Below are 27,914 nucleotides of genomic sequence, written 5' to 3'. Positions count from 1 at the left end.
ACAGGACACATTCTGAATAATTTTAATACTTTAAAATTTATATGGCCAAAGATATGGTCTCCCTGAGTAGTCTGTGCTCACTTAGACAGGTTATATTAGATGTGGTATTCTACAAATGCTAACTGGATTAATGAATATTCCTGTCTTCTATATACTTATTAATTTTCTGTTTGTTATTGCAATCAGTTGTTGGCAGGGGACTGCTAGAATCTCTAACTGATGTTAATAATTTTCCCATTTTTCAAAGTCTTGTGGGATTTTGCTTTATATATTTCATTGTGTTAGTAGATGCACCATCACTACAATTGTTCTATCTTTTATTTTTCAGCACTGAGGATTGAATCCAAGGTCCTTCCAAGAAAGGCAAGTACTCTCTTGTTGACATCCACCTGCAGCCACTGTTACATTCTCTTGATGAGCTGCCCCCTTTATTATTAAGTGTCTCTCTTTAGCTCCAGTAATAGTCTTTGCTTTGAAGTCTACTTTGTCTCACATTTACATTCTGGCTACAATATCATTAGTGTTGGCACAGTGCATACTTTTCTCTCTTTGATTTTTAACCTGTGTCTCTACATTACACTTTATACTTTGTAGGCAGCATTTAGTTAGATCTTGGTTTATACAAATCTAGGCTGGCATAAATCACACTGAATGCAATTATTACATAGTTGGGTATAAGTCTACCATTTTGCTATTTGTTTTCTATTTTTCCATGTTTTGCTCCTTTAATTTTTACTGCTGCTTAGATTGAATATTTCTTAGTATTCTATGTGTTTTATCTATATAAGGTTGTTCAGTCATTGCTGTAATGTTTACAATAGATATTTTAAATTTATCAGTCTACTCTCCAACATTATGACATAACTTTATATATAAGAAGTTTCTAATAACATACCTTTAATTCCTTTCTATTTTTGTGTTGTCATAATTTTATTTTTGCATTTGAAATTAATTCCAAATATGTTATTTTCACAATTTTGTTTAAACAAATAAATGAGAAAGTTTACTTATTTGCTGACATTTATCATTTCTAGTATTTTTAATTCCTTTATATAGATCTGAATTTTCATATGGAGTCATTTCTCTTCAACCTGGGAAACTTTAAATGCATATTTTAATAGAGTTCTGCTGTAATGAAGGCAATCTGTTTACGTTTTCTGAACTGTCCATGCCTTATTGTAGCTAGAGTTTTCCTGCCTGGCCCACAGTCAGGACAAATCTCTCTCACCTGCCAGTCCCACAGCTGCTCAGACCCGACCAAGTAAACACAGAGATTTATATTGCTTACATACTGTATGGCCGTGGCAGGCTTCTTGCTAACTGTTCTTACAGCTTAAATTAATCCATTTCGATTAATCTATACCTTGCCACATGGCTTGTGGCTTACCAGCATCTTCACATGTTGTTTGTCATCGTGGCGGCTGGCAGTGTCTCTCTGACTCAGCCTTCCACTTCCCAGCTTTATTCTCCTCCTTGTCCCGCCTACACTTCCTGCCTAGCCAATGGCCAATCAGTGTTTTATTTATTGACTAATTAGCAACACATTTGCCATACAGAACATCCCACAGCACCTTATATTTGTTTTTAGGAGATTCTTTCAATGGATGGGAATTTTTGGCTGACAATCTTAAACTCTCAGTATATTGTGTTGTTCAATTGTCTTCTGATTCACATTGCTTCCAGTGGGAAGTTGTCAATTATCCAATCATTTGTTTATATATAAAACGTGTCTTTTAAACTTTAAAAAAAAATGTTTCTATGCATCAATGATTTCCAGTCAATTGATTCTGACACACACTGACACAATCTTCTCTGTTTCTCTTGGCATTTGCTAAAAATCTTGAGTTTGCAGAGTCTATAGTTGTCATCAAATTAAAAAAAAAAATCACCCATTATTTTTGTAGTATTTTTCTCTGGCATCCCCTTCTCTTGACACTTCCCCAGCTCAAATCAATGAAATTACAGAGTCCTTGATATTTTCAGATGGGACATAGAACATTTATTTTCATGCATCTTTCTCTTTACACTTTAATTTGAATAGTATCAATTAATATGTCTTAAAATTTGTTAGTTTTATCTTCAGGAGTGTCTATTTTTATTTTATTTCATACATTATTCTTATCTCTAGAAGTTGTATTTGATTTTTAAAAACACTATTGTATCCTTACCCCTCAGTTTGTTTGTGTTTTCATTTGGATGCTTGAGTTCATGTATTGCGGGGTCTCCCTTTTATTCATGTTTAGCAGGCTTTCTTTTGGACCACCAACCAGCTCCCAATAAAGACACAGTGACTCAATACTAGTTATGAGTCCTTGGCTTTAGCTTAGGCTTGTCCCACTAGCTCTTATAACTTCATTTAGCCTGTTTCTCTTCATCTATGTTTTGCCTCAGGGCTTTTTTCCTTTCTTTCTTTCTGGATGTTCTACTTTCGCTGCTTCCTCTGTGTCTGCCTGGATGGCGGCTGCCTTGTTGGCCCCAGGTATCTCCCTTTCTTTCTCCCTCATTCTCTCCTCTCTTCTCCCCTGAGCCTAGATTCCACCTCTTACTTATTTTCTCTGCCCACCAGCCCTGCCTATTCCTCTACTGCCTATCCCTCTACTGCCTAGCTACTGTTCAGCTTTTTATTAAACCAATCAGGTGCCTTAGGCAGGCAAGATTTAACAGCAACACATATTTACATAATTAAACAAATGTGGCATAAATAAAGCAACACATCCTTACATAATTAAACAAATGCAGCATAAACAAATATAACACACCTTTACATAGTTAAAGTAATATTCCACATTTCCCCCTTTGTCTAAATAAAAAGGAAGGGTTTTAACTTTAACATAGTAAAACTATATACAATAAGAACAATTATCAAGTAAGAATTTTACACTTATAATATCCAGTCCATTTGTATTTGGCAAATTCAGAGAAAATACTCCACTATTTATCCTATCTTGAGCTTCAGGTGCAGCCCCTAAACTGACATGAAAACATCTTGATGTTTAATTTTTTTAGTTGTTTGTAGACACCAGCCCTCTGTAAGATGTATAGCTGGTAAAGATTTCCTCTCATTCTGTAGGCTCCTTCTTCATTTAAATTATGGCGGTTTTCATTGTACAGAAGCTTTTTAGTTTCATGAGATCTCATATATTATAAGTTTTTACCTTAATACCTGTGCTACTGAGTTCTTGTTCAGAAAGTCCTTTTCTAGGCCTAAATGATCAAATGCATTCTCTACCTTCTCCTCTATCAGTTTTGTTTTGTGTAGGTGAGAGATAAGGATCTAGTTTTGTTCTTCTATGTGTGGCCATCTAGTTTAACCATACCATTTGTTGAAGGTTTTGACTTTTCTTTAGTGTGTATTTTTGGATTCTTTGTCAAAAATCAGTTTCCAATTCTATTCCACTGAGTAATGTGTTTGTTTTTATGTGAGTAGCATACTGTTTACATTCCTATAGCTTTGTAGTATAACTTAAAATCAGGGATAATAAAACATCTGGCATTTCTTTTACTGTTCTGGATTATTTTGGCTCTCCTGGGTTTTGTTAAATTTAAGATCATTTTATCAATTTCTGTAAAAACAAATGTGTGGGAATTTTTATGGTGATTGCATTGACTCTATAAACTGCTTTTGGTATATTAATCACTATATTAATTCTGACAATCCATGAGCATGGGAGATCTTTTCATTCTCTGATATCTTTACTTTCTTTCTACAATGTCTTCATTTTTTTTATTATACAAGTGTTTCACATCCTTATATTTATCCCAGGATATTTTTAGGCTATTGTGAATGAGATTGTTTTCCTGATTTCCTTCTGTGTTTATTATTTGTATATAGGAAGGCTGATGATTTTTATGTGTTAATTTTACATCTCTCTACTTTGATGATTGTACTTATCAGCTGTAGGAGTTTTCTGGTGGAGACTGTGGAGTCTTTTATGTACAGAATTACATCATCTGCAATGAGGACGTTTTGGCTTTTTCCTTTTTATATTTGTATCCCTTTGATCTCCTTTACCTGTCTTATTGCTTTAGTGAAGAGTTCAAGGACTATGAACAGGAGTGGAGTGAATGGACAACTTCTTCTTGTTTCTGATTTGAGTAGAAATGCTTTGAGGTTTTTCTCCATTTAGGAAGATATTGGCTATGGACTTAGCTGTTCTCCTGGAGAAATGAATTCCAGAAATTCCACTACTACCATTAGCTCAGCTATAGAGTACTTGCATAGCAAGCCCAAGGGCCTATGTTCAGTCCCCCATACTGAACAAAAGTTACAAAAGATTATGGCAAATACCCCAAAGAAGAGAACTAGCAGTTCAGCTACCACCATGAAGGCAAGTGTGAAACAAACTTGTTATGGAAGATTCTTTTACACTGTGTGAAGATATGACTGGTTTAATAAAGAGTTGAATGGCCATTACCTAGGCAGGAAGAGATTGTGTGGGACTTCTGGGAACAAAGAGGACTCAGAGAGGAAGAAAGGCAGAGTTGTCAGCCAGATACAGAGGAAAAAGGATGGGCAAAACGGAGATGAGGTGATGAATGCATGGAAGAATGTAGATTGAAAAATATGGGTTAATTTAAGTTATAAGAGCTAGTAATAAACAAGCCTAAGCTAAGGCTGACCTTTCATAATTAGTAGTAAGTCTCTGTGTCATTTTTTGTGAGCTAGTGGCCCAAAGGAAGGTCTGACTACACATGGCACCCAATGTGGAACTCTAATATCTAACCATAGGGTCTGAGGAAAGCTAAGAAAAGTTCTGGACAAGGAGCCAGATATAGTTACCTAGCCCTGCAGTCTCTCAGGCAGATTGGTACTCTGTAGCATACAGAGGCATGGCTACTGGCTACTGGCTGCTGCCTGTGGGCTGGAGCCAGCTACCAGCACCATGTGCTAAGCTGAGCCATGCTTGTGACTGACACAGCAGTTAAGATTTGTCTCATGTGTCAGAAAATGCTACAGATGCTTAGTAAAGCCAGGTCCAGACACAGAAAACCTTCAAAAAGGTACAACATGTTTTAAAATGTGCTTAGGTGCTGAATAAAGAAAAGTGATATAGACAGTCATAAAAATAGTTTAAAAATAATAAAGTTTTTAGAAAGAGAATAAAACAATATTTTAAAAAGCCATGTAAAGATGGGAAATACACAGGGCATCTGGATCCTGTATGGTGCTTTATTGACTTTAATTTTTTTGAATGCTAATAAATAGAAAATGATAGCTGCTGAGAGACATTGAATTGTGGAAGGGACTGCTGAATTAAACCAGCCTAGATACTTTAGGAATGCCTTATCTCTAAAATGGAAGTCAGAAAATGTATTGCTTTGGGGAAGAGATTATGTTTCCACAGAAAACAAAAGGCTGTGGATTTGTTCAAGGTGAAAGATGATCAGGTTTGATTGGGGGAGACCTCCTGAAAATCCTGACTATAGACATAAAGAAATAAACCTAGAAAAAGTACAGAACAGGTGAGGTTTATTTTACCTGCTCAAACATAAAACAAAAATCATCTTGGGCTGGCTTGTGTACAATGCAATCCATACCTGTGTCAATGCAGATATGTGTGTTACTTTTGAAAGTCTGTGTGTTTTCAGAGCAAGGGGACCAAACACCAGTGAAAACAAGTGACTCAGGTAATCCACCCTCTCAGAGTGCCTCTGTTGCAGTTTCCTCAGAGTTCTACACCCAGAACAGATTGAAGGCTCCTGGCTGCAATAGTCCAGCCTCACAGACTATTCTATCCAGGACTGCAGATGAGTCCTGCACTTTCCCATTGCCCAGAGACTGGACAGCAAATGTTATGGCTAGTTTTTCCAGGACTTGATGATTATCTCAGTTTTTTCAGGTTCCCTAAAGATACCATCACCCCCAGACAACAGGAAACAGTCTAGAGAACATGACACCCACATTCCCACAAAGTGGGGTAGATAGTTTTTAATCATTTGATGAGTTATGGATGTTTGCCATAATTTGGGGGTGGTGGTGGTTACAAATTGTTAATGGTCATGGTCAGGGAGAACGCTAAACAAGGGAGATTAGACTCAGAGATCTCTTTCTGAAGGGAAAAGGGAGGATATATTATAGAAATGATGGGATAAAAGGGTAGATTGTTGAGTCTACCTTTGAATAACCACTAGTCTCAAATATTTTACATTGGTATGGAATTTTGTATATTGATACAAATTTAAGGTTATTTTTGTTAGAACATACTGTACATATGTTTCTACTCTTGTTTAAGATATTGTACCTATACAGCTCATTAAATGATGTAATGCAAATTTCTAGTCATTGAAAGTTATTATTATAAGCTATTTAGGATAATAAAGAAATACAAGTTAATAGTCATCTATAACAATCAAACTTATAGTCATGTTAGGTATGCTTTTGAGGCCAAACAGAGGTATATTTTAGACAGATAGGTAATCTTCAAACACTTCAAAGACCTACAGAATATGGCATTTAAAATGTTTTAATAACATAAGGTTTTTCATGACAGTGAGACACGCTGCTCCTGGCAGCACCAATCTACTTCATAAAAGGATGATGGGCATCAAAGAACCTCCTATGGAGTTTGCTTTCATTGTGACAAAGCTAGCCATTTGGGCAAGAAACTGCCCTTGCCTCAACTGCTGGTATTATGCTGTACAAATTGGACAAGCAGGACACAAAGAAATAAGACTGTAGTTTTCCTTAGTCATGATAGAAAGTAAATTAAGTACAAAACTTTAAATTCATCAAGATAAGATAGATAATAGAATATTTTCTCAGAATATGTCAAATACAAATAAATAGACTGGACATTGTGAATGTAATTCTTACTTGATAATTGTTCTCATTGTTTTATTATGTTAGAGTCAAAACCTTTCCTTTTTATTTAGACAAAAAAAGGGGAGAAATGTTGCAGAATATTCCTTTACACTCTGTGAAGATGTGTCACTGTGATTGTTTTAATAAAAAGCTGAATGGCCATTAGCTATGAAGGAAGAGGTTAGGTGGACTTCTGGAGACAGAGAGGACTCAAGAGAGGAAGAAAGGTGGAGTTGCCAGCCAGATGCGGAGGAAGCAAGATGAGTGAAATGGAGACAAGGTAACCAGTGCATGGAAGTACATATATTTAAAAAATATGGGTTAATTTAAGTTAGAAGAGCTAGTTAGAAACAAGCTTAAGCTAAGGTCAAGCTTTAATAATTAATAATAAGCCTCTGTGTCATTTTTTTGTGAGTTGACTTCACAAAGGAAAGTCTGACTACAAACACTTGTATCACTAAGTGGGCATTTTGTGTGTGGTAACCAACACTAGAGATGGTGGGAATGAAACAAGGCTGGACCAAATCCCAGCATGAAGGGGAGGAGGGGCTGATAAAGTTCCACCCCCCACTGATAGCTGTCAAAAGAGGAGAGTTTGTTTTTTTCAGGGATGCAGTTCCCAAAAGGCTGCCCATGTTCCTTAAAACAGATGGTCCTAAACCCACACATACAGGAAGCTCCAAGTAGACTCAGGCAATTTTTAAAAAAGGGTATATTATATGAAGTTGGGAGGGAAAAGTCATGGGGAGGATAAGGGAGAAAAACCAGGGGAGGGAATGAGGAGTAGATTCAGTGAAAGCACATAGTCAGGATTCTGCCCTCAACTTCAGCTGCATGACTGCACATGCACAGTTCAGGAGTTAAGCAAAGGGTCTTGTGTCTTACATCATCAGTGTGCACTGGTGACTACAATCTGTGCAAGCATGGTGTAGCTCCGTAAGCTCACCTGCGCCTTAAAGAGCTGTGACTCAGACCCCACCCTCTCTCTCTGTTCTGTTCTCTCTTCCCCCCACCATCTTTCTTTTTCTCTCTGCACATGCTCCTTCCCCAGGCCTGGTTCTCTTGTTCCCCCACCCCTCTTCCTCCTAATAAAGCTCTGATACTGGGTAGTCGTGGCCATGCCTCGTGACCTTTCTGCATGGTAACCAGCACTGGTAACCAGTGCCGCTTATCATTCTTACACACATTGTATGTATGAAATTCTCAGAAAAAGAAAGAAAAACAAAACTCCATTGTTTGAAATGCTCAAGTTCTGATGTCCTAAACATCAGACATGAAAACAATAAGCAGAGGGCTACAGTTTCATCAATAATTAGTCAAAACAGTCTTGCCTGCAAGGAATATACTTGACAACTCAGAACACACACACACACACACACACACACACACACACACACACACAATTTAAGACTATCCCAATGGGATTACTTTAGTACCTTTGTAAAGGACCTATCTCCAAATACAGCCACATTATAAGGAACTGAGGGTTAGGACAACACATGAATGAAGTGGATAATTTAACCCATAACATCATATTAACTCACTTGGCTTCACATGCAATTCATAATTTCATAAAAATAGAAAAATTAAAAATATTTGAAATAGAAAGCTAGATAGCTTACCACTGCATTAAAAATAGAAATAAACAAACAACCACCACCCACTGAGCAAGGCATAATTGCACGTGACTATTGTGAATGAAAATTCCTGAAAAGAAGCTGTGTCTGTAGAGACTGACTGACTGCTAAGAACTTCAGTACTGTGGAGAGACTGGAATGTCTTGCAGGCCTAGAATATTATTACCTTATCTCAAGCTAGTTCTAGCCTTCCCAAACTCACTCCTCACCTACCTCTGTGTCTAAACTAACATCTTGTGACTAATATTAGAAACCTTTTGGAATCTATTAACTTAGCATACCACTAGCTTCCACCAACCCAAGGCTAAGAATGTCATCAGAGAGCATCATGGGTCTATAGAAAAGCTTCCCCCATCTTGCTGTAACCACCTCTCTGATGGATCCACAAATATATTTAAAACTTGCCTTGATTTATGACCTTCTTTGTTCTGTAAAACTGTAAAATATAAAACTTCTGCCACAGTGGAACATGGAATTTGGGGTAACCTAAAGCCGTATTCCCAAGCCATGGTCACTCAACATGGCTCCAGAATAAACTATCTCTTATTCCCTTTAAGAAGGGAGTGGCGGCTTTTGCATCGATACTATTGTCCCAACTCTTGGAAGGAGGTAGATGAGGAAGGATTGGAGGTTCATGGTCATCCTTTGCTACACAGCAACTTAGGGGAGTGCATGGGCTAGAATATGACCTCATTACAGGAAACCAAAACACGAACAAGCAAGCAAACAAAAACTTGAACATACCTTGTATGAGAGTGAATCTCCTTTCCTTGCAAAGAAAGCCATGCCCTTGATTTTCACTGTGGAGATAACACGGCCCAAAACAAACCCACATTTCTACAGAGTCTACAGTTTACAGACCCACAAGCAATAACATTTTTCCCCATGTAACTCCTATGTAAAGATTTTAAAAATAAACTATTAGTAAGTTATAAAGATGTTTTGATCCACATCAACTTTTCTGCCTTTTTGATTGAAAATAATTTTATATAATATATTCTGATCATTATTTTCCCTCCCTTCTCCTCCCCATCCCCCTGACCATCAAACTCAATGCCTTCTTTCTCTCTCACTTTGGAACACAAACAGGCAAAAGCAAATACCAGCAAAACCAAACCAGAATAAAAAACACAAAGAAAAAAAAACACAAGAAACACACAAAACCAATAAAAACATAAAATTGTGAACCATAATAAATAAGCAAAAGTTAAAATAAAAATGCCTAAAGCAATATGAAACAAAACAGATCTCCAAAAAAAAAAAAAAAAAAAAGAATCTCTCTTGTCTGTTGTGATGCCCCCTTTTCATCTCTAATTTATTTTTAATTTGGTTCTTCTCTCTCCATCTTTTAGTTAATTTGGCTGAGAGTTTTTCAATCTATTGCTTTTCTCAAAGAACCAACTCTGAATTTCCTTGATTCTTTGTATCATTTTGTCGTTGTTCTATTTTATTGATTTCAGCCCTGAGTTTGATTATTTCTTGCCATCTATTCCTTTTGGGTGTTTTGTTGTTGTTTGTTTTTCTTTTTCTTTTCTTTTCGTTGTTTTAGAGCTTTCACAGTGCTATTAAGTTGCTAGTATGAGATGTCTCCAATTTCTTCCTCCTCTTCCTCCTCCTCCTTCTTTTATGTAGGCACTTAGTGCTATGAACTTGCCTCTAAGAACTGCCTTCACTGTGTCCCATAGGTTGGGTATGTTGTGTTTTCATTTTCATTCAATTCTAAAAAGTTTTAATTTCCCTCTTATATTTTGGTTGTGAGCCTAGCCTTTAATGACTGAACCATCTCTCCAGCACAGTTTGCTTCTTAATTTCTGTCTTAATCTATTTTTTCATTCAGTAGTGAGTGTTCATTTTCCATGAGTCTGTAAGCTTTCTATTGGTGATGATATCCAGACTTGATCTGTGGTGGTCAGAGAGGATGCAGAGTATTATTTCATTTTTCTCAGTTATTCCCCCTTTCTTCTATCTGTTGAGACTCGCTTTATATCCAAGTATGTGGTTAAAGTTGGAGAAAGTTTTTATGAGCTGCTGAGAAGTTATATTCTTTTTTATTTGGGTGAAATGTTCTGCAAAGTCTGCTAGGTCCATTTGATTTGTGACATTATTTAACTCCAGTGTTTTTCTGTTTTAGTTTTTGTCTGAGTAACCTGTCTATTGGTGAGAGTAGAGCGTGAAGTTACTCACTATCACTGTGTGAGGCTCAGTATGTGATTTTAGCCATAGTAGTATGTCTTTTATGAACTTTGGTGCCCTTGTGTTTGGAGCATAAATTTTAAGCACTGCAATATCTTCTTGGTGGAATTTTCCTTTGATGTGTATACAGATTCTTCTGTAATCTCCTCTGATAAGTTTTGGGTTGACGTCTCTTTTGTCAGACATTAAAATGGCTACACTTGCTTGCTTCTTGGGTTCTTCTGCTTCAAATGTGTCTCTCCTTTTACCATGAGGCAATGTCTATCCTTGATGGTAAGGTGTGTTTCTTAGCTGCAGCAAAGATGGAACTTGTTTTCTAATCCAGTCTGTCAGTCTGTCTTTTTATTGGGGAATTAAGACCATTAATATTGAGGTTATTAACAATCAGTGTTTATGATGCCTATTATTTTGCTCTTATGGTGTGGGTTTTCCCCTTTTTGATTTATTGTTCTGGGATTATTTATTCCTTGTGTTTTCTTAGGTGTGGTTAATCTCTTCAGACAGACATTTTCTTTCTGGTACCTTCTGTAGAGCTAGATTGATAGAGAGATACTGTTTAAATTTAGTTTATATATTCACAGACTTCAGTAAGAGATTTGTTTATCTCCTTTTTGAAGTCCTTGAATATATTCATAATATTCATACTATTTTGAAGTCCTTGTCTTATGTTTCAACTATATTGCATTTCTCAGGGTCTACTGTAGTAGAGTTATTGGGTTCTGGTGGAGGCATATTGTGTTGGCTGTTAGTGTTTGTGTTTTTGTGCTGGTGTCTAAGCATCTGGACTTGAGGTGATCCTAGGTGTGGATATTTCATCTTGTCTTTGCGGGCCGGGTGTTCCATTCCTTGGTTTCAGTTGCCCTCTCTGGATCTTTGGGAAGTGTAGTAGCTGTGGGTTACCTGGTACAGAGTGCTTCTGCAGGTCTGTGGGTAGCAGAGAGGAAGAGAGCTGGGCTAGGAGAAAAACCTGAGGAGGCTTCAGGAAAGAGCTAAGAAGATCCTGTCATACCAAGGGGTTTCCAGGGACTGGGAAGAAGGGATCCTGCGAGTAGGTTGCAGTAAGGCAAAGAATAATCTGGAGTGACAGGGGTGAATGGGGACCCTGCATCTGCAACAAGAGCCGGAGTCTCCAGGGAGTGGAGCTGAGGTGGGAGGAGGGAAGCCTGCAAGCAGGGTGCTCCAGGGATGAGGGTGAGAACTGAGAGATCATAGTGGAGGCCAAGGAAGGACAGCATGAATCACTTACCTGGTCCTTGTCAGATCTGACCACTGAGAATTCTGGGTAGAAAGTGTTTCTAGGTATTGGGACCTGACACAAAGGAATGGGGACGGGGTAGAAGGGAACACCGAGAGGATCCATAGGAAGGAGGAAAGCTCGGTCCACACCAAGGCTTGGTGGAATCCCCACAGAATGGAGACAGGGTGGGAACTGAGGCCCCTGCATTCAGTCTGCTACAGGAACTGGGATAAGAATGGAGAGATTATAATGTGGGACAGAAAGGGAGGTAACTGTCACCTACCTGAGTCCAGCCAGTGTGGCCACTGGGGGTCCAGGTACAGAGTGTTTCTTAGTATATAGGTGACTGACATAAAAGAAGAGGGATGGGCTAGAAAAGAGGATTGAGAGGGTCCACAGGAAAGGGGAAAGCTGGGTCTGCACACGGTTCAGTGGAGACCGCAGAGGAATGGGGGTTGGGTAGGAGGAGGGTCCCTTGCAAGAGGTCTGCTACAGGGCTGGGGATGAGACCAGATTGTCCACATCAGTCTTAATTCATGAAAATGAAATGGAAGTTTTCAAATAGAACTAATATGATTCTTGTAATCAGATTAATGAAGAATGAATCACAAGAGAACTTTGGTACCATGCTATGCTGAGTGGACATGAACTGGTCATGGTAAAATCACTTCAGCGGGGACTCCGATGACTGGCTGTTAAGAGCTACCAGCTCCATAGTTATTTGAAATTCACCCTCAGAACAAAAACAGCAAACAGAGAAAAAATCCACTTATTTTTAAATTTACTGCACATGAAATGCAATCATAAAATTATTTATAATTAAAAAGATGAATAAAGTGCAAAATAAAAACGATGCAGCAGAATGTACAAGGTGCATCAGTTAATATCTTTTGTATACATTTGGTGATATTTGTGGCAACTGTCAACTTTGTAGAAATTTGTATCTTTACTCAAATTCCAGACAAGTATTCATTTTCAGTGTTCAATGTTGTATTTCATTATTTTTATTTAAAATTGGAACCCCATGTTCAAATTATCAAGTTACCAGAGTATTTAAGAAAAAGAATCATGAAATACTGAATTTTAAAGAATGGCTTTTACCTTTAAGGTCAACTTGAAACAAATCTAGTAGGACAGTTACAGTGGAATTTTCTCAAAACCAAATTAGGTTAGATCCCAGACAACATTCTAAATCATTTCTCTTCTACTTCTCTTATAAGGCATGGACCTCTTCTAGAAGCTAAGTTGATCTGCTGGTACAATAAATATTTATTAAATTGCAGAGAGAAACCAAGAACAATTGTGTTCATGGAGCTTGCAATCCCACCAGGAAAAGAAAAGACAGCTTCTGACATATAACAAGTGAGAGAGAAACCCTGACTGAGCCCGGTGGTTCCAGGTATCTATCACCTGAGAACTAACCACCCCCAACCCCCCTTTCACAAGCCAGTGCCTAGACTGACTGAGAAACACCAGGAAACTGGGGCTTGGGGTGCGCCTCCATGACTGGCCAGCCTCTGAGGTCCTTTTAAGCAGGAAAGCATGCCCAAGCTGAGCTTGCTCTCACAGGACTGGGCATGTTTGGTCATGCCTAAGGACTGAGGAGATTGCTTCAGGCTAGTTACAAGAGCACTGGTGAACCCCTGGGAAAGCCAATCTTCCCAAAGGAGAGTCCACACCTGTGCTGCAGGTGAGGGGTGTGGGAGGGGTTTTGAATGCAATGTAGTGTCTCTTATTTAGTGGTTCTTCTCCCTTAGAGAAAACAGGTAACACAGAATGGGCAAACCTGAGAGGCATTTCACATAAAACCACCAGAGATAAAGCAGAAGAGAAACAAATTCGTGGTAAATATTTCCCAGCACATCTCCTCCAAGAACATGATCAAGCCTACAGCAGCACTGAACCCAGTAACCTGGACAGGACCTCAGCTCTGACTGAAGTAGCGGAAGGCTCTCAGACATCATGGGCTTGACATGAGAAGCAGAAATCAATAAAAAAGAGATGAATAGATTTGACTACCAAATATCAGAACGCTTGCATTAAAAAGAAAAGTCAAGCAGAGACTTGAGAGCAAGGTCTAGGTCAAGCATGGTCAGCTAACAGCGACGGCATTCCTACAGAAAACAACACGCTGTTTGCCCAAGAGCAAACATTTAAAATGGACGACAGCCCCGGAAAGCAGAGCTGCAGTCGTCCTGTACCAGAAGGTTTGCTTTTAAAGTGTACTCTGTTGTATTTTAAATAATATATTTACAAACAGTTGTGCATTTGGGCTTTTAGAATCCAACTAGACTAGAACAGCAGCTCTTCTTCACACGGATGGTGGGGTAAATAATGAATTATTTAGTCTGTAGAACCCTTCACACTGTTATTTGTAAAGCAGAGCCAATAATACCTGCACATACATACATGCTTGGTGTTGTTACAAGGAAGGAGCAGACTCTACAAAAAGCTAAACACAAAACTGCACCTACAGCACACAGTAACAACTTTGTAAGTATTTTCTATTTTATTACGTTGTTCTGACAAATTGAGCAGTAATAGGGCTATCTGGCTGATTCAAAACCCGGAGCACCTTGCAGTTTCATGAACTACTCCAGGACTGTGCATACACAAGCATACAAATGTAATGGGACTGGGCTGCTGCCCTCAAAACAACAGGACTAGTTCAACAGTCACATAGTCTTTATTTCTAACACACGACTAGCAAGCACTGTGGGCATCTTAGCTTCACTGTTGGAGAGAGGAAACATTTGGTGTGTGCCTTTAAATCAGGAGGCTGAAATCAGGGAAAGATAGATATATAGCTTAGATCTAGGACATCCTTTTTCAAAAAGCAATCAATCCTTTAAAGCCACTAATCAAATTATTTGACCTTTTTTAGAAATTACATTTTAAATGTAATAATGCTGAAAGGTTGGTATTAATGTATTCTCACTTATAATAGAAAAATGTGAATGTGGGGTGGGGGTGGCTAAAACAGCTTGACCACACAGCTGCCATGACAGACCCAGACACAGCTTCTGTGACAGGCTTACTGACAGACAACCCCCGGATCTGGGAAAAGCCCATAAGCTAACACCACCCAGGGATCTGCCCAGGGATGGGGAAAGTGTCTGACATCTCAAACATTCCAACCATTAGATAAGGTGGCCAGATGTCCTTGAGTCTAGCACACACCTATTTTTGTTTTACAGATACCCCTAGACAATTGTCAGCCAATCAGGGTCTTGGACCCTAGAAATCATCTCACCCTAACCTCTGCTATGATAAAAAAACCCCACCCTGCCTGGGCTTGGGGCTCTCTGCTTTCACTGCTGCATCAGACACAGAGTCCAAGCTCCAAGCTTGAAATAAAGGCTCTCTGCTTTTACATATGGGGTTTGTTCTCTGTGGTGGTATTTTGGGGGTCCCTGTGATCTGGGCATAACATGAAGAGTAATAAGTCAGATTTCTGTTCTATACTTTTTATCTTAAAGAATTTTAATTAAGTTGGGCTTGCTGGTGCACACCTTTAATCTCAGCACTTGGGAGGCAGAAGCAGGAGGATCTATGTGAGTTCAAGGTCAGCCTAGTCTACAGAGTGAATTGGGCTGCATAATGGGATCCTATCTCAAGCAAGAAAGCAAACAGACAAAAAAGAATTTTAACTAATACTTATAAAAATTATATACCTATATGGTGTACCAGGCAATGTTCTAATACTAACTTTATATATATTTTCCATGTATATAATATCTAATATATACTTATGTATATGACTGTACAAAGTGAGTTCTATGTTAATGTGATTAATATAAAAATAAAATTATTTAGTTAAACTTATGAGTCAGTGTTCTGTCACTATAGCAACATATCTGAGGTAATTAAGAGGCATCAGGGGTCCGTGTCAAGGCAGTACATCTTGGCGGGAGCCTGGCAGCAGAACCTCATTCACAGAATGTCTGCCAGGTGAAGGAAGAGACAAAGGGGCTAGTGCAGTGGTTCTCACCCTCCCTAATGGTGTGACCCTTTAATACAGCTCCTCATGTGGTTCTCACCCTCCCTAATGGTGTGACCCTTTAATACAGCTCCTCATGTCTCAGTGACCCCCAACCATAACATTATTTTTGTTACCATTTCATAACTGTAGTTTTGCTACTGTTCTGAATCCTAATGTAAATGTCTATGGTTTTTGATGGTCTTAGGTGACCCCTGTGAAAGGGTCATTCAACACTCCCAAGGTTGAGAACTACTGGGCTAGGGGGTCAGTGTTTCTTTCAAGGGCACAGACTGAATGTCCAACTTCTGTCTAGGCTTCACCTCTTCAAGGCTCTACAACCTTCCAATAAATAATATCATAGAACTGGGATACATGAATGGGCCTTGGGGGACATTTAAAATCCAAGTTGTAAGGAATATCAAATAATTGTGCTAATAGGCTTAAGATACCGATTTCCACAAAACATTTAATTCTTTATTGTATCTTTAAAAATGTACTTCTTGATATATAAAAAAACCTCAGTATAACATAATTGTCACACAAAAAAGTTGCCTTTAACAAGAATTGAGAAGCCTTTTTTGAATTTTCCTGGTAGAAGCTTCTGAAATATATGTATATACATATATAAAGAGTTTAAATGGAGTTACCCTATAACAGAAGGACAATAACCCACGTAGACACCACATGCTAGCAAATGAAAACTCCAGTATCAGGAATGTATTACCACTTTTTGAGTTGTTGGCCAGTAGGGTCCCACAGACCCCTTCCTCACTGTCCCACAAATAAGGCTACTTGCAATGCTAGTTACTCTTCAGAATGTAATGCTAAGACACTCAATGCTGAAGATGCCGTATACCTGGGTCTTAGAACATGGACAAGTCAGTCTGGTACTCACTTGGAAGCTTTATTCCTATTTGCTATCTCTCACTAGTGCTGCAGATGCTATGCACACTATTGGAGGAGAAGACTAATTGTCAGTCTCACCCAGCTGTGAACCCCATGATCCACAAGAACCAAGAAAAGATATGTCCACCAGTGCAATCATGGCACAGATGTTATGGGAGCAACAAACCATTTTCTGATTGGATGTAAGGTCCACTCCATGGGACAGAATCAATACCTGGCAGTGTTAACGAGGCCAAGAACCTGTGGCTAGAGTTGTCATAGGCCCTGGGGGGGGGAACCTACTACTAATATTCTCCTAAATGTACATAGTATTGAAATGATTCTCTATGACCTACTGTTACATTAATAGACCTCATCAGAGAAGCTTCTTCTTGCAACAGATGGCAATATGTATGGAGACCTATAACTGATGTGTGCAGAGACTAAGAGACTGGGTAATGCACAGCACTAAGTAGAACATCTGTATCACATCACTCTCCCTAAGGCTTGGGGATCTGTGCAGACAAGGGGGGAAAAGATTTTAAGAGCCAGAGGTAATAGATGATTGAAAAGAAACAGGTCTTTCAAGACACAACAGATCTGGGTAACTGCACAGAGGAACTCACAGTGCTTGCAACAGCATGCACAAGACCTGAGAAAGCTCAAGCCAGACAGAAATCCTGACACAGAGTGACGGAGGTAGGCACGGTGTCTCACTGCTAGCCGAGGAGATGTTGGCATTTGGTAGCTTCTGTGAGAGGAAGAGTCCATTTTCTTTAATAATTTGACCCCCAGTAGGTCAACCAAACCCCAGGGCAGACTCCACACCCAAGAGGACTTGGGTAACACAAAAGAGACTCAGTGGTTTTTAATGCTGTTCTTAGAAGAGAATTGGAATTTGGTAAGGTAAGGAGGTAAGAGTGGATGTGAGATGAGTTGGGAGAGGGAAGAGTGACCAAAATCCATTGTAGGAGATTCTAAAGGAATTTTGTTTGTTTGTCTGATGTGAGAATGGCTGGTTACGGTTTGAGATTTAAAGGAAACAGGAATATTTTATCATTCCATCTGCTGCTCTTCAGTCCAGGAATCGGCATGCGGCAAACCTCTACTACACTTGGATTTGTCAACTTTCTCTACCATTGCGTAAAAGGTGCTTGTCTATGGGATTTCTGAGGTCATTCCTTGATGGAGACAAAGAATTCAACATCCAGGGGTGACAGAAGACAAGAGCTTCAGAGAAAGGGAAAGTGACAATTTTAGCCCTTGTAGATGGAAGGGACCTTAAGGTTAGGAGTCTGCTAATTGGACTGTAGCTTGGCTGTTTCACAGGGCCCCTGAGTCCTCCCTTTTCCCTGTTGGTCCTGTTTAGACACCCACCAGCATGTCCTCATGTTGTTTCACTTTGGAATATCCTCTGGGAACAAGAAGTTACCATTGCAGTGAAGCCGGCTTTCTATTTACATCCCTCCAACCCTCTTCCAAGTGGGCAGGACTTCTTGCTGTGGCTGCAAGGAAAGCTGCTGCCATGCAGCCATGGAGGGGTTTCTCCCTAGGTAAGCTGGGATGACAGATCCCCACCAGGAAACCTACAAAATCAGCAGCAGTAGAGATCTTATAGAAGTGTTTCCCAGCATTTGATGCTGGGACCCCCCATCAGCACCCCAAAGTGAGAAAGGCAAAGCTGCATGAGCTAAATACAAGTCTAAACAGTGTTTTGGATGCAGCACAGCCACCAGCTGCTCACAACCCTGTGGGGATGCAGGGAGGAAGGCTGGGCAGAGTTTGCCTCAGCCATCCATAGCATACAGGACAACGGAGTCAAGAAAACAGACACAGGGCACCTGGGAGTCCACAGTGAAGGACAGGACTGATAAAAACCAACATGGAGTACAGTCCAGCCCAGAACCAGGGAGATAACACAGCAGGCCAGCCAAGGCGAGGAGGGCAACATTCGGACGATGATCATTGTCTCTCATATTCACACCCAGCTGTCCTACATCACCACATCATCCCTTATTTGCCAGCGATTCCATTGTTTTGTGCCTCCACACAGCTCTGCTCCCCCCTTAGAGCTAAGCCTTAGGCATAATGAACTGGAGTGAGGCACTGTAGCAGGGCAACACGACCCCTTCTCTCCCAGCCCTGGCCCACTCCATTTTTCTTCATTCCTCTTTTCCTGTACCAAGTCTTGTCACTGTTACATCTCCCAAAGCCTAGTGGTGGACCTGGTTTATCTGTGAGCACATATCCTCACCTCCTCTTTTTAAGTCTACTGTTAACAAAAACTCCCATTTATCCATCCTACCTTTTTCACTTTGCCTCAATTATCCCCACTCCTGTGTATGTCCCACTCTCCTACTTCCCATCTAATAGCTGATACTTATTGCCAGTATCACTATGACTGCTTCCCTCTTCCTTTCCACTAACATAGTAACATGCACAGTGCCAGTGGGACCCCTTTACTCCCTAAACTTACTGGTATTTAACAAGTGTTGTCTTGTAGTCACCTAGTACTCCTTTATCAAAATGGTTTAACACCAGAGAGTGGCTGGTGCTGCAGTCAGCGCTCAGCCCACGGGGCAGACTGGAGACAGAGCCCAGTACTTGGATCATCACTAACAGACAAAAACGCCGCCACACCTGTAATACACCCTAGTTTCTCCTGAACATGGAAAATACAACCACTGAAAGAAGAGAAGTAATCAGAATTAAAAGAGCAAAGGCAACAGCAAATCTCACCAATGACCTAGTTACCCAAAAGGGCAGATCCCAGTACAAAATCATAAGTAACATGAAAACCAAGACAAATTATTTCCTCCAAAAATTATCGAATGATTCATAATGAATGATCCTGGTCAAAATGATGGAATCAAATTCTAGATACAGAATTTAAAATAACTATACAAATATGGTAAAATCAACTCAAGAAGGCACCAATATTTTTCCAAGAGACCACAGATACCTGAATAAAAGAAAGAGGTCAATCCATGATATGAAATAGACTTTAATAAAGAAATAGAAATACTGAGGGAAACGAAAAACTTAAGTTAAATAAAAATTTCAAAGGAAAATCTTATCAATAGAATGGATAATATGGAAGAGAAAAATATCAGGGTATGAAAACAAAATATAGAAATTAGAACATTTAGTCAAGGTCAATGATAGTTTTGTTAATTGTATGAATGGAACATGCAAGAACTCTGGGACTCTACGAAAAGACAAAAGCTTTGTATCCTAGGCATACCAGTCGGAGAAACGTTTCATGCAGAAGACACAGAAAACATCTTTAATAAAATCATAGAAGGCAATTTCCCAAGTTTAAGGAAGCCCAGATACAAGAGGCACACAGAACACCAAAACAGGCAGGAAGAAAATAAAGACTCCTCACATCAAATTATTTGCAAACCATTAAATGCAGAGAACAAAGAAAATACATAGAAAGTTGCAAAAGAGAAAAGCCAAGTCACATACAAGGCCAGACTCATTATAATAACTGCTGACTTTTCAATCCATGTTATGAAAAAAAGAGTTTACACATATCTTTGAAACTCTTAAAGAACACAAATACTACACCTGTCTAATATTCCTGGCAAAACTATCTGTCAGAATTGAAGATGAAAGAAAAACTTTCCATGACAAAAGCAGGCTAAGAGAACTCATGACTCTCAAGCCAGTCCTACAGTGGAGACCAGAAAGGGATATTTCCGTCTGAAGAGAAAGATAAACACACTCAGAGGACTACAGTAGAAGAACTCAGATATCATGGCACTCATTAAATAAAAGAAGACCAAGAAATTCCCAAATACTACAAATCAAAAGAATTACAGACAGTAGTATTCATCTTTCAATAATAACTTCAAATATCGTTGGTCTTAATCTCTCTACCCCAAAATACAGAATAGCAGATTGGATTAGAAAACAGAATCCTTCCTGTTGCTGCCTCCAAGAAACACACCTTACCGCCCAAGGCCAAGACCAAACACTACCTGGGGTGAAAGGACAGAAAAATGTACTCCAAGCACATGGAACTAGGAGAGCAGTGGACACTGGTATTCTGATACCTTACAAAATTTACTTCAAATCCATTTTTGTTTGTTTGTTTTTTGGTTTTTCGAGATAGGGTTTCTCTCTGTAGCTTTGGCGCCTTTCCTGGAACTCACTCTGTAGCTCAGACTGGCCTCAAACTCACAGAGATCTGCCTGCTCCTGCCTCCCAAGTGCTGGAATTAAAGGCGTGCACCACCGCCCAGTTTCAAATTCATTCTCATCAGAAGAGATAAAGAGGGTTATTTAATACTGATCAAGGGATCACTCCATTAAGAGGACATTATAATTCTAAATATATATGTGCCAAATATTGGCTCATTCATGTTTGTAAAACAAACACTATGAAATTTAAAATCCCAGATTACCCCAACAGAGTAATAGTGGGTGACCTCAATACACAATTCTCACCCTTAGACAGATCACCTATACAAAGAAAAAAAACCTGAATAAACACTGGAATTAAATACAATGAATCTAACAGACATCTATAGAATGTTCTACCCAACACAATGAACACACCAAAGAACACACAATGTTCTCAAGATCCTAAGTTACCTTCTCTAAGGCAGATCACATATCAGGAAAACAAAGCAAGTCTCAACAAAAATAGGAAAATTTAAACAGCTACCTGTATTCCATCCAACCATAATGGAATGAAGCTAGAAATCTTCAGGAAAAAGAAACTGTACAAACGCATGGAGATTAAACAACACACTACTGAGTGGTGAACGGGTCACTGCAGAAATCAAGAAGGAGAGAAAAACAAAACAAAACCCCCTAGATTTAAGTGATAATGAAAATATAACCTGTCCAGATCTATAGGATTAAAAAAAAAGTCCCAAGAAAGAAGTTTATACCTGTGTCTCTATTAAAAAAAAAACAGAGAGAGAGAGAGAGAGAGAGAGAGATCTTATCTAAGCAACCTGACAATAAACTCTAGGACAAATCAATTCCAAAGCAGGAGACAGAAGGAACAGTGTATGTCAGGCAGGAACCAAAGAAACAGAAATGGGAAACAAAATCAACATCACCAGTCGTACTCAGGTGTGTACCCTGTGAGGTACAACAATGACTAGTGACATGGTCACTCACATACATCGTACAGAGACAGCAATGGGAACCAATCACCAAAAGTGGCACCATGCCCAAACACATTTGCAAGGCTTGGAGTGGAAACCCCAGTGCTCAGGAGGCAGAGGGAAAGGGATCGTGAGTGTAAGGCCAGCTCGGTTTATGTGGTGAGATACTATTAGAAAAGACAGGAGGGAGGGAAAGAGAACACACACACACACACACACACACACACACACACACACACACTGACACACACACTGACACACACACACTGACACACACACACTGACACAGACATAGACACACACACTGACACAGACACACACACACACTGACACAGACATACACACACACACACACACTGACACAGACATACACACACACACACTGATACAGACATACACACACACACACACACACACACACACACACACACACACACAAAGTAGGACACCTCTTTGGTGAGCTTTCCTGAAAGCTGTTCCAGTTGGTCCGAGTGTTGGGACATGCACTAGACCATGACATCTTTGTTCCGGTCTCTATGCCGGAAGCTGCCTCCTGTGTGTGCTAGACAATTACAGCTCTTACATTTTCTGTTGTGCCTCCTGCAAAAGGACACTGTAAATAACAGATGAGGCAACCTTTGATTTTTTTGATTCTTCCAATATTAAGAAAAAAACAAACCATAAGCCCCTTTCCCCTGAGATTTAACTGAGACTCATCTGAAAACTAACATGGACATGTTTAACTAATCAGTATTACATCTGAATCCTTACTTAGGCAAAACCCAAAGTAAGTAAAACCTCTGCAATTCCTTATACATAAAACATTCTGTTTTAATAATAATGAAATTATTATTAAATAATAAAATAATAATAATAAAAAGTGTGACTCCCTTTATTACCTGGATTTGTGAAAGGCACCACTCACGAGGGTGACTGTTAACGTACTCGCTTCCTAAAGTATATTCACACCCACTAGAAACCACCCTCTTCCACGTTAGCTCAACAAAGCAAAGAGCTCAACAGCTCCGACCGCTTCTTTTACTTATTAAACAAGATCACCCAAGTCTTACTGTGGAGTAGCAAACTTTTCAGTTTCTTTAAAAAAATACAGAGAAATCATATGTGTAACCCTTATTATAAATTATGTCCAAGTTATTGTTTGACAATTATATGCTTTATTAAACTTGATGCATTTATTACATAAGAATTCTGTGAAAAAAAATGGGCTATCAAATTATTTTACATCTGGATCCCTGCGTTATAAAGCCTGTCCCCAAACTTTGCCATCTGCTACTCCCTCTGTCTATAAGCACTCATGACTAAAGGCAGCAACAGTTTTCCTGGGAAGAAAAGATTCGTCTTTCAGATGACCCTTCTGTGATATTCCAAGCCCTCCCAAGCACAATCAAAAGCCCTGAGCCCATCTCCACGAAGTCACCTCCAGGGGTGAGCTCAGCACAGCACCAGGGTAGGACCACAATGTCCACACAGGGTCAGCCTCAGAGAGGGCGTCGTCTTCTTTCCAACTAGTCAGCGTTACTTCGACTATTCCAAAACTCCTTGGAGGGCTGTGACTTCTGGGAAGAAGAAACAGAGAGGAGTAGGTTTGAAAATCCACAGAAATGGGAAAACTGCCCAGTCACCCACACCAAGACATAGATGTTAGAAAACAAGCAGTTTTGCAAAATGCTCTCCAACATGTCAGAAGTGGAGCAGAGTGCCACTGTTTTCTCTCACCAGGCACAGGGGTCTCTGCGATGAGGTGCTTGTGGTTGGTAAACAGTTCTGCGGATTCTTCTAGTGATCTCTCCTCTATGTCTGACTCTGGGATTGGAGCACAGCCACCTGAATGGAAGACACAAGCAGTATTGTAAGCAATCGCTGAGGAAATCTGCCTTTCCACACAGTGACCACAGCTCAGAAGTACACTACACATGACGACAATAAGTGACATGATGGAGACTGTCAAGAGAGAAGCAAACACGTTAGCTTAAATGTCTTGTTTTATTCAAAGTCCTGGGAATGCATTATTGACACTGAAGCCATGGTCGTGTGATTGGAGCTTGGCAGAAGTGACAACAGCATCATATGTCCTTGTTTGTTTAGAAAGGGCAAAACCTATATCAAATCAATACCCACAGCATAATAGCCCCTCTGCAGAAACTCTCCCATACAGACCATCAGAAATTATGAAATACACAGAATACATACAGAAGAGAAAGAGCACCCCCTCCTGTGCAGAGGAAGGCTACCAATGTTCTATGACTATGGTGGGGCTTCTCTAGACTTGATTCTCTCCCTGAACCCTGCACCTTATAGGATAGACACCCCCACTTCATAATGCAACAGAAAAGCCATGGAGCTGCCTTGTGGGACATGTCAATACAAAGGGGATTCAAGGGTGGGCCGTTTTGCAAAGCCTGAGTATATACCACTTCACTGTAGTCACCAAATCTTGTATTGGAACCTCCAGTCCATGTGTGAGCTTCCTGACGCTGTCAGCAACGTGGTCTAGTTTGCTCTTGCTTCCTGGAAGTGAGCTAGCACACTGTATACTGTACAGGTTTTTTCCAGAGCCTTTCTTCTTCTTAATGAAGTGTGATTTCTTTCTTCTGAGTGTTCTCACACACTGAGTCCAAAGCCTCAGCACTTAAGTTTGGTCTTATGTGTGAAAAGTTTTACGATGCTCATGACATTTTGAGAAAAGACAGTATGAACATCACTTTAGAAGAGGGGGTAGAGGCAAAACCCAGCTCTGAAGGAAAATGCACCTTGCCACCCACACCCCTGCATCCTCACTGAGAAATAAATTGGTGAGGGAAACTGGAGAGAAAGGTTTCCAAGTTCATAAAATGAGAGGTTCCCTGGGAGCACTGGATTTATCCATCAGTGGGTGAAGTTGAACTGGCCCAACTCTGTCTGCAAATAGCAAGGCCCCACCTGTAAGGAGAACTAGGCTTAGTTTTAGTCTCTTTCCAAAGCAAAATCATGACAAGAACTATTATAATTGTACACTTTCTAGGCGCTTGAAGCTCCCTATACATTATCTCAGTTAATCTCTGTACCTCATACCATGAGTAGACATTATTCTCACTTTAAAGTTAGAAAAATGGAAGTCTCATGAGATAGAGTAAATCACCAAGGTCACACAGGTCTGTGGGGCTTGAACGTTGGAGGAAGCCTATGGAATAGCCTCTTTCTTCCCTTGTCCACCCCTTCTAACTGAGGTGGAGAAAGGCAAGGCACCAGGCAATGGTAAGCAGGGCTTGGAACCACTACCCAGGTCAATGACAGGGAAGAGCAGACCGAAGGGGTACACTAACTCTGTTGAAGGAACACTGTCCCCACAGAGAAAGGCAGAGGTACAGTTTCCACTGTAGACTCACAAATCATTGACTTTCCATCCCCAGTACAACAAGGTAGGAAGAGAAAGGGACCAGGAATGATACACTCATGAAGCTCCCTTCACATACAAGAAAACTTGAGAAGTGTGGCAGACCTACCCGCTCCAGCAGGCGGGAAACTGTGCAGTACCTACTGTATGCACAGGAGCAGCAAGTTTCCATGGATGAATTACTGTCCACCCTGGCTTCTGGCTGACTCACTGTGAGGAAAAATTACATATGAGGGCTTAGGGCTTACGGACTGTCCTAGCTTTTTGTAACACGGGCACAAAAGGGGAAGTCAATGGTTACAGATAAACAGCAACCAACACAATTTCTTCTATATCCGGCGCTCTACTCTCCCGATGCTCTAATGGGCAGTGATTACGTGTATCTCCTCTCCTCCCCTCAGAAATTCCCATTTCCTGACTAGACACACCGCAGAGGCTGACCAGTCACTTGCTCTAACAATACAGGTCATTTGTACCCTCCATGTAACCAGATTGCTCAACCAAGTGTTGAGTCCAATCTCCTTGCCTCGGGTCCTATTTTATTATAAAACTAACTGATACTAGATGTAGTTATAAACACCAAGTTTTCAAGATGGAACTTGGAAGTTAGACTGGCCACCCATCTGTAAGAATAAGGGGCCCCATGGCTGGCTGCTAGAAGGAATGGTAATCACTCCTGTATGCAACTGCTCATTCATGGTTAATTGAGATGGACATGCAGAGGTCAAGATGGAGATTCAGCTGCTGGGGCATGGAAATGTCCATCGTGACAAGGATTCCAATTTAGGATGGCTGGTTCTAAGGACCAGATAACTTGCTATAGGAAAATGTCAGGCTCAGTGAAGCTAACGGACCAAAGAAGGTAAATGCAGAAAGTCAGGGACCCTCCTTGTGTCATTGGGATAAGTGAGGCCATCTTCTTAGCACCAGAAGGAACACTGGAGAGCTGCTTCAAAACTCAGAATCCCAAGGCCAGCCTATACCAAATTTATCCTTAAATCTGCTGAAGTCAGATGATTATATTTGGTAAGAATTTTGCTAGAAGATGATGTATATATATATTTGTTAAGATATTAAAAGTAAGCAATAAAAAGAGAGAAATAAAACATAAAACTTCCAAACTAACAGACCCTCTGAAGCTCATCCATGGACGCGAAGCCCGGGTCCCATGGACGCCAGATGAAGTACCGTTGGCTTAGAGCCCATTCCATAAAAGGAGAAAGGGAAGAAAACCGACAGCTGGATGGAATTCTCCAAATACAAACAGCCTGTGTGACAGGAGCCAACAAACTGGCAGGTTCAGCAGAAACTGGGGATTCCTGACCTGAAATCAGGCAAGGACCTGTAGGAGGACAGGGGCGCCAACAGTCCTGGGCACCTGCTGGGCACTGGGCACTCTGCTGCACATCTGCAATACGCTGACTCACTCCATCATCAAACACCCTCCCCCAAAGGGCTCCTTCTCTCACTTTGAAAGTGTGACTATAGCAGTTGTAACTCGGCCTTTCCTCTCCCATCATCTCTTCCCCCAAATTTCCCAAGGCCATTTGCTACTTTCTTGACGTAAGGAAATTTGGAATGGGGTTGAACCAGAAGGAGCTTAGAAATAAAGACATGTTGACTTATGATGGCGCAAAATCAGTGAATATTTGGTAGAAGCTGTAAATGGATTTTTAAAATCACAAAACTATGTATTTTATGTGTGTGCTGGATGCAGTGTGTGCCAGGACGTGGAGCATGGGAAAGTCGGGGCACAAATCACAGGAGTTGGTCCTCTACTTCCAACATGTGGGTCCCAAGGATTGAATCCACGTTTGGCAGGCTTGACAACAAGTGCCTTCACATGCTGAGCCATCTTGCCAGCCCTACTTGGAATTTTGAGTTTTGTTCTCTGTCCAGATTAGGGATACACAGCATCATCCTGTCTTGATACCAGTCAGTGGCAGTGAACTTCGGATCCCAGTCAACTACATCATCCTGAGAGACTCTAAGGGACCATGCTGCTGAGCTCTGAGTCTTGGGGGGTTAGGTAGCTTAAATGCACTGTCTGTTTATGACATTTTCATATGACATAAATTCAATGCCCACTTCATGGACTTATCAGGATGGACCTCCATTGTATTTCATCTGTATTTTTCTTTTGGCCTTGGTTGTCTGTGCCCAGGTTCAATGAAGTGATGGATGAGAGCCGTACTCAGGGCTGGGGCAGGATAAGGATCAGAAGGTAAGATACAGTGTGACTAGTGCAGAAGCAATTACAGCCCAAGGCTAGGACCCAAGGCATAGAGGACAGGGCAAGGGGCACTGGGAGGACTCTGCAGCCAGAGTGCCAGCCTCTGCCACAGGGAGTCCTGGACTCTGCTACAGGCTGGGCAGATAGTGTCCTTATTTCTGAGCCCTATGTACACGATCCTGAGTGGGATGGATGGAGTAGACAGCCAATAACAGTTAAGATCGAATTTCTAAATCTTGCTGTTTAAAAAGGCACAATTTTGACATTTCTTGCATCCTGCCTTGACTCTCTAGTAGGCTGTCAACCCTGCTGGAAGGTCTTAATTTATTAAGTGAATCTGAGAGATTATGGCATTTGCCAAAGGTCACACAGGAAATCTACACAGCCTGAAGCCCAGCTCTTTAACACAGCAACATTTCTCAGAAA

At 40.4% G+C, this 27,914-nt stretch overlaps 1 protein-coding gene across 2 annotated transcripts in view; it reads right to left on the bottom strand.

Annotated features, from left to right (window-relative positions):
* Positions 1-23,013: 23,013 nt before the first annotated feature.
* The window catches only part of Bbs9 (Bardet-Biedl syndrome 9), a 434,048-nt gene continuing 429,147 nt past the window's right edge, over positions 23,014-27,914 (bottom strand). For both annotated transcript variants that reach the window (XM_059267526.1, XM_059267527.1), the window contains exons 21-22: positions 23,599-23,706; positions 23,014-23,438 (exon numbers count right to left, since the gene is read on the bottom strand). In XM_059267526.1, the coding sequence (XP_059123509.1) occupies positions 23,407-23,438; positions 23,599-23,706 (140 nt within the window). In that variant the 3' untranslated portion in view covers positions 23,014-23,406. The remainder of the gene's footprint in view (positions 23,439-23,598; positions 23,707-27,914) is intronic.

The sequence above is a fragment of the Peromyscus eremicus genome, chromosome 7, assembly GCF_949786415.1.
Source record: "Peromyscus eremicus chromosome 7, PerEre_H2_v1, whole genome shotgun sequence".
NCBI classification, from domain to species: domain Eukaryota; kingdom Metazoa; phylum Chordata; class Mammalia; order Rodentia; family Cricetidae; genus Peromyscus; species Peromyscus eremicus.
Note: the sequence above shows the minus strand (reverse complement) of the source record. Positions and strands in the feature narration are given on the sequence as shown.